General features: G+C 60.4%; 1 protein-coding gene across 2 annotated transcripts in view; it reads left to right on the forward strand.

The window, feature by feature from the left end:
• The window catches only part of SARDH (sarcosine dehydrogenase), a 71,159-nt gene that overhangs the window by 24,019 nt on the left and 41,140 nt on the right, over positions 1 to 6,000 (forward strand). For both annotated transcript variants that reach the window (XM_017513108.2, XM_017513109.2), the window contains one exon: positions 3,269 to 3,410. In XM_017513108.2, the coding sequence (XP_017368597.1) occupies positions 3,269 to 3,410 (142 nt within the window). The remainder of the gene's footprint in view (positions 1 to 3,268; positions 3,411 to 6,000) is intronic.

The raw sequence follows: 6,000 nt of genomic DNA on the forward strand, positions 1-6,000 counted from the left end.
TAGATAAAGCTCCAAAGGAACAAGGAAAGGCCAGGTCAAGCCTTTCCTGCTACAAACAGCGAAATGGAGATGACTTGCCTGAAGGCCCCCGCCTTTTGAGCCAGAGCCAGTTAGGGACCCAGCTTCTGCCCCAGGCAGGACAGTCCTTGTGCCCTGGCCTCTCTTGGGGACGCCACCTCTGGAACCTGACCAGCCAGGATCCCACCCAGTGGCACTGTGTGGCATCTCTGTGCCTCTGTGTCCTCGGCTGCAAAATGGGGCTGCCCAGCCTGCCCAGCTCCTGACTGGGGCCTAGTCCCATACTCAGCAGGCAGGATGTTTGCTCATGGGCTGGCAGAAGCCCTGAGGTGGCCCCTGGCAAGCTGGGGACAGGTCTGGGCCTCCCTGGGTCAGCCATCTTCCTTCCATCACTGTGACTCTGGCAGGAGCATGCAGTGGGCTGCTCTGGGGCTGGAAGCCAAGGGCACAGGTACGGAGCCTCTGAGAGCTTGGGTACAGCAACAGGAGCACCCACCCTGTTGGTCCGACCCCTGCCAAGCCGCCTGGGTGGTGGCACCCAGGACACACCTCAGCCCAGCTGTCACTGACGTGGGGCTCCCGAATCCCTTCAGCGTGCCAGTGTGGACACCACCGCCCATGGGACCAGCCGCCGGTGCCCAGGGGTTTAGCACTAATGCGATGCTCTGCCACCTATGCCCGGGGACAGAGACAAGACACAGGCCCTGCAGGAGAGAGACAGATCCAGGAGAGGAGGGAGGTGCCTGGGAGAGTCGTTGAAAGACCCAGAAAAGAAAGTGAACAGAGGGCACCGGCCCCAGGACGGAGCTTCCCCCACCCAGAGACTCCTAGTTGCTTCCTGCAGGCCAGAGAACACGCCTGTGACGTCCTTCATCTTACACACAGGAGACGCACGCGGTGAGGCCAGGCAGCCAGAGCCCTCCCTGGGTCTGGGGCGCATCTAGACTCCAGGCATTGAGTGAGGGTCCCAGGGCTGGCTGGGCACCAGGCAGCTTCTAGGCGGTGGCAGCTGCTCTGCAGGTGACTGCCTTGTGAAATCAGATGAGAGGCAGTCGCCCCAGCCCACATCTGTTAGCTGCATGGCCCGTGGTCAGATCCTCTTGTTCTCTGAGCCTCAGTTTCCCCACCTGGAAAATGGGAACAATGTCCCACCCTCTTGGAGTGAACTTGAGGCTCACATGAGTGGACGCTTGGCCCAGGACCCAGCAAAGGCAGAGCTAGAGCCGGAGCCAGAGTGCAGCCCAGGCTGTTTTTTCAGGGAAATTCCTTAGGGTCTGGGTGAGCCAAGGAAGAGTTGCTTTTGTTTTTTTTCCTCTTTTTTTTGAGATGGAGTTTTGCTCTTGTTGCCCAGGCTGGAGTGCAGTGGCTCACTGTAACCTCTGTCTCCTGGGTTCAAGTGATTCTTCTGTCTCAGCCTCTTGGGTAGCTGAGATTACAGGCACCCACCACCACGCCAGGCTAATTTTTGTATTTTTAGTAGAGACAGGGTTTCATCATATTGGTCAGGCTGGTCTCGAGCTCCTGACCTCAGGTGATCTGCCTGCCTCAGCCTCCCAAAGTGCTGGGATTACAGGCGTGAGCCACTGCACCTGCCCTAAGAGTTGCTCTTTATTTAAGTGAAGAGCGTAGCCTGGGCCAGCCTGGTCCCTCTGCCCACTGGCTCACAGGCAGAATTGGCAGCTGGGCTTCTGCAGGTCATTCGCCGCTCCTGCTCGCCCGACATGCACCTGACTGCTGCCCCTGGGAATCCGCCCACACCCTCACAGGCTCCATCCTTCAGCTCCTGGTCAGCGTCACGCAGCGCAGGTGTGGGCCGGCTCTGCCGTGGCCTCGTTTGTGACCGGGAACACGTGAGATCCTTCTGAGCCTCGGTTTCCTCTCACGTGAAAGAGTTAAACTTGGGTCCCATGCAGAAGGCAGCTCTGGGGACAGACAAGGAGGGACTTCCTCTCGCAGTGGCACTCTGCTGTGGGCCTGCAGCAGAGCCGGTGCTGTGAGCGACAGCGGTTATTAATGACAATATCATGAATAAAAATCCGCACGTCTGTCCCTCCACTCCCCGCCCATCCAGATCAGAAATTCCTGCTTGCTAGAATTCTGTGCGGACCAAGAGTCAGTTAGCCCTGACCTGTGTCACTAAGGACAGAAATGCCTCTGATGTGGCTGCTGAGGCAGGTCGTGGGTGCTGAGCGAGGTTCCAGCAGGTGGAGCATGAGGGGGAGGGGGGGCGCTGGGCAAGCCGGGGGCTGAGAGGGAGGAGTGTGTGTGGGAGGCAGCCGCACGGCCCCCATGCCGCAGGGCCCAGGTCTGACTCCGGCCAGCCGCTCTGCGCTGTCTGACTGGGGAGCTGTGGCTGGTCTGGGGAACAAGCCGTGGGGCATTGGCCGCGCTGCCCACCCAGAGGTAGCAGAGGCCTAGGCCACAGGTGTAGCCACAGAGCTTCGTAGCTCCATGAGAAATAGTGTGGGGCCCACCGGGCTGGCTGGACGCCACCAGGGGCTGCAGTGGCCGCATGCTGTGTTCCCAGCCTTGAAGGAACAAACCCAAAACTCGCAGCCACACCGTCTCTGGTCCTGGGGGCTGGAGTCTGCAGCTGCTCCCCAGACACAGCTGGGATTTCCCCGGAGACTGTACCTCTCAGGTCCTGGTCCATCCCATGGACACGGCCCAGCTTTGCAATCACAGACTTGGCAGGGAGGGGGTGCTGATGGGACAGGCGGCCACCCTTGCCCCCACTGCCCTGCTGGCGGATGGAAAGGGGGCTCCCTTGCCGAGAAGGACTGGCGTTCTGATGCATTGCAAGGCTAAACTTTAAGCACCCTTCCCATAGACCCTCCCTAGAGCATTCTGGGGATCCGAGCCCACCTGTCCCCGGGGCTGCCCGCTCCCCAGGCATGCAGGCGGTGCCAGGACTCCCCAGCACTGGAACCTGGGCAGCAGACGGCAATGTGGAGAGCGAGGCCAGAGCCCTGTCCCTGTGCCCCGTGGGGGGTGAGAGCCTTGGCTGGGCCTCTGTCGGCAGCACTGACTCCCCGAGGGCCGCTGGGTGGTGGGGTGGCTCCTGGGGAGAAAGCTGAGCTCATCTAGTTGCAGGGCGAATGGAGAGTCAGGGGCCTGCTCAATGCTGAGCCACAAAGGGGTCTCTGGTAGAGGGGACCGGGGTCCAGGCTTACCCAGGGCAGCCCTTCCCTGATGGGCCGTCCCCAACGCAGAGACCTATCATCCCCCTTTCCCCCCACATCTGCGGCAGGCGCTTCCATCACTCGCTCACGGACCACCCCCGCTGGATCCGAGAGCGCAGCCACGAGTCCTACGCCAAGAACTACTCCGTGGTCTTCCCCCACGATGAGCCGCTGGCCGGGCGCAACATGAGGAGAGACCCACTGCATGAGGTGACGCCCCTGCAGCTGCTGTGACCTTGCCCGGGGCAGGCAGCGAGGCTCTGGGAAGTCCTCAGGGCACGGGCGGTGGGGGTGGGGAATGGAAATGCAAGGCGTACCGCAGCCTGCAGGTCAGGCGAGGTGGCGAGGCATCTGTGGTTCCCCAGGTAGTAACCTGGCACCCCCAAGTGTTGGGCTCAGAGCTCAGGGCCGGGACGCTAGGGAATAAAGTGGGAATGGCTCCCTCCCCCAGGGGAGCTTCCGTTCTAGTGGAGGGGCAGGAACGTGCACCCAGGAATCGCCCTCCGCCCCCGACAACCTTTGCTGCAGCACCAACAGGGCAGGGGTGCTGGGGACGGCGGCTTGGTGGGTGTGTGCAGGCAGCCACGGGTAGGGGAGCAGCCAGATCACGGCATGCCCAGGAGAGGGGCTGCGGCTCATAGAGCCTGCTGCGGAGGCTCCTGTGCCCTGGTGAGCTTCTACTCACCCGTTCAGTGAAACCCAGCATCAGGTGCCCTTTTTCAGGTCTACCCCTGTGCCCTCCCCTGCATCCCCAAAGACCCAGGAGCTCCTTCCCTGCATTCCCAGCCCCTGTCTCCGTTCCTTCCCCGCTTCCTGGCCATCTCGTGCTGGACACTTTGCTTGCTGGGAACGGGGGCTATGTCCTAGGCACTCTGGCTCCTGAGCACCGAGGGCTTGGGGGCTGTTTGTTGAACAGATGGCTGGGCAGGGAGGCAAGAGGGCAGGCCCAGGGAGCAGGTGGCATTGAAACTGGAGAAGGCGCCCCCCTCACCTGAGACTCCAGTGCCCCAAGAGAGACCCGATATTAGCCGCACCTCCCAGGGAGAAGCTGAGGCGGGAGTGGTCGGAGGGCTGGCTCCCAGGCTGCCCTGGGCCTCTGGCTGGGCTTGGTGGGCCAGCTATGATCTCAGGCCACACATGGCCCTGGGGGCCCCCAGCATCCCCCCGGTGACTGTAGTCACCCGCTTGCCAGCCCTGACAGCTCAGAAGCCTCCCCGGGTGAACGTGGGGTTTGCTCCCCTCGCAGTCAGCTGGGGCGTGTTCCTCAGAACTGAGCAGCTCTGCAGGAGAGATTTGGCAAGGCCCGAAGCGCGCCGCTGCCCCGCAGGGAAACCGCGTTCACCCACGCCTGCCGCGACGCCCTCCCGCGCTAGCAGCCTTCTCGCCGCACTTGACAGCCGCGTCGGTCTGTTTTCTTTCTTTCCTTTATGAAGAGCGGAGCCTGCCCTCGTTTAATGGGCCCTTGAGATGGACACTCTCCCTCCTTGGAAAAGTGGCCCATGGCATGTCCCTGCTGTTCACAGAGGGTGGGTGGGTTTTGTGCCCTCGATTGCCGCCTCTCGGAATCCCGGACGTGCAGGGAGGACAGGCCGTGTCATTGATGAGTGCTGTGGCCTTGGGGTGCCTCATCCTTCTTGGGCTCTCGGGGGTGGAGGGCAGGGCAGGTGTGGCTGGGACAGGCCCTCGGCTGCCCACCCAGAACCAGGGGCAGCCCCCGAGGCCCTCTCAGTCCTGGGCTTGGGGCCTCCTTCCCATCGGGTGGGGTGGCCCCTGGGTAGGTCCTTCCAAACCCGAAAGCGATGATTCTTTTTTTCTTTTTCCCAAACCACGTTTATTTTTACAGAGAGCTCCCACTGTTTCTCTGGTGTGTGCATTACATTCGTTGTTGTGATTAAGTAGGCAGGTCTTAAAACGAGCCGTTTTAACCACTCTCAGCTGCGCAGTTCAGCGGCATGAAGTGCATTTGCAGTGCTGCACAGCCATCCCCAACACCCAGTTCCAGAACATTCTCGCCACGCCACAGGGAAACGCTGCCCCAGCCAACGGCCCTTCCTCATCTCCCCTGCCCCCCACTAGCCCTGGCAACCTAGAAGCTGCTCTCCATCTCTACGGATTTGCCTGTTCAGGTCACTTCAAACACAGGGAATTGCCGAATATGTGACGTTTTGTGTCTGGCTTCATTCCTGTATCATGTTCTCAAGGTTCATGCACGTCATAAAATGTGTCCAAATTTCATTCCTTTTTATGGCTGAATAATATCCTGCAGCGTAGGCAGACCACACGTTTGCTGATCCGCTCATCAGCTGAGGGCCGTGGGTTTTCTACCCTGTTGGGTGGTTGTGGACGGAGTGCTAAGAACACATGTGAGCAGAATTTGTTTGCAACCTGCTCTCGGTTCTCCTGGGGATACTCGGGGTGGAATTGCTGGGTCGTATGGTGAATCGTCTGCTAGGGCAGCCACAGCAAAAGGCCACAGGTGGGGAGGCTTACACAGACCTTTTTTCTCACACTTCTGGAGACTGGGAGCTCCAAGATCAAGGTGTCAGCTGATGGGTTCCTGGAGAGGGTTCTCCTGGCTCATAGGTGGCCACATTCTCACTGACGTCCTGCAGTGGGGAGAGGGCTCGGCGTCACCGCCGCCTCCTCCTATAAGGGCCTCAGTCCTATGGGATTAGGACCCACCTGATGACCTCACTTAACCTTAACCTGAAGATCTCGTCTCCAAATGCAGTCACGTTGGGGTAGAGCTTTAATTTATGAATTTAGGGGCGATGTGATTCAGTACGTAGCAGGTGGTAAT

This window comes from Cebus imitator, unplaced genomic scaffold (genome assembly GCF_001604975.1).
Source record: "Cebus imitator isolate Cc_AM_T3 unplaced genomic scaffold, Cebus_imitator-1.0 Scaffold486, whole genome shotgun sequence".
Taxonomy (NCBI): domain Eukaryota; kingdom Metazoa; phylum Chordata; class Mammalia; order Primates; family Cebidae; genus Cebus; species Cebus imitator.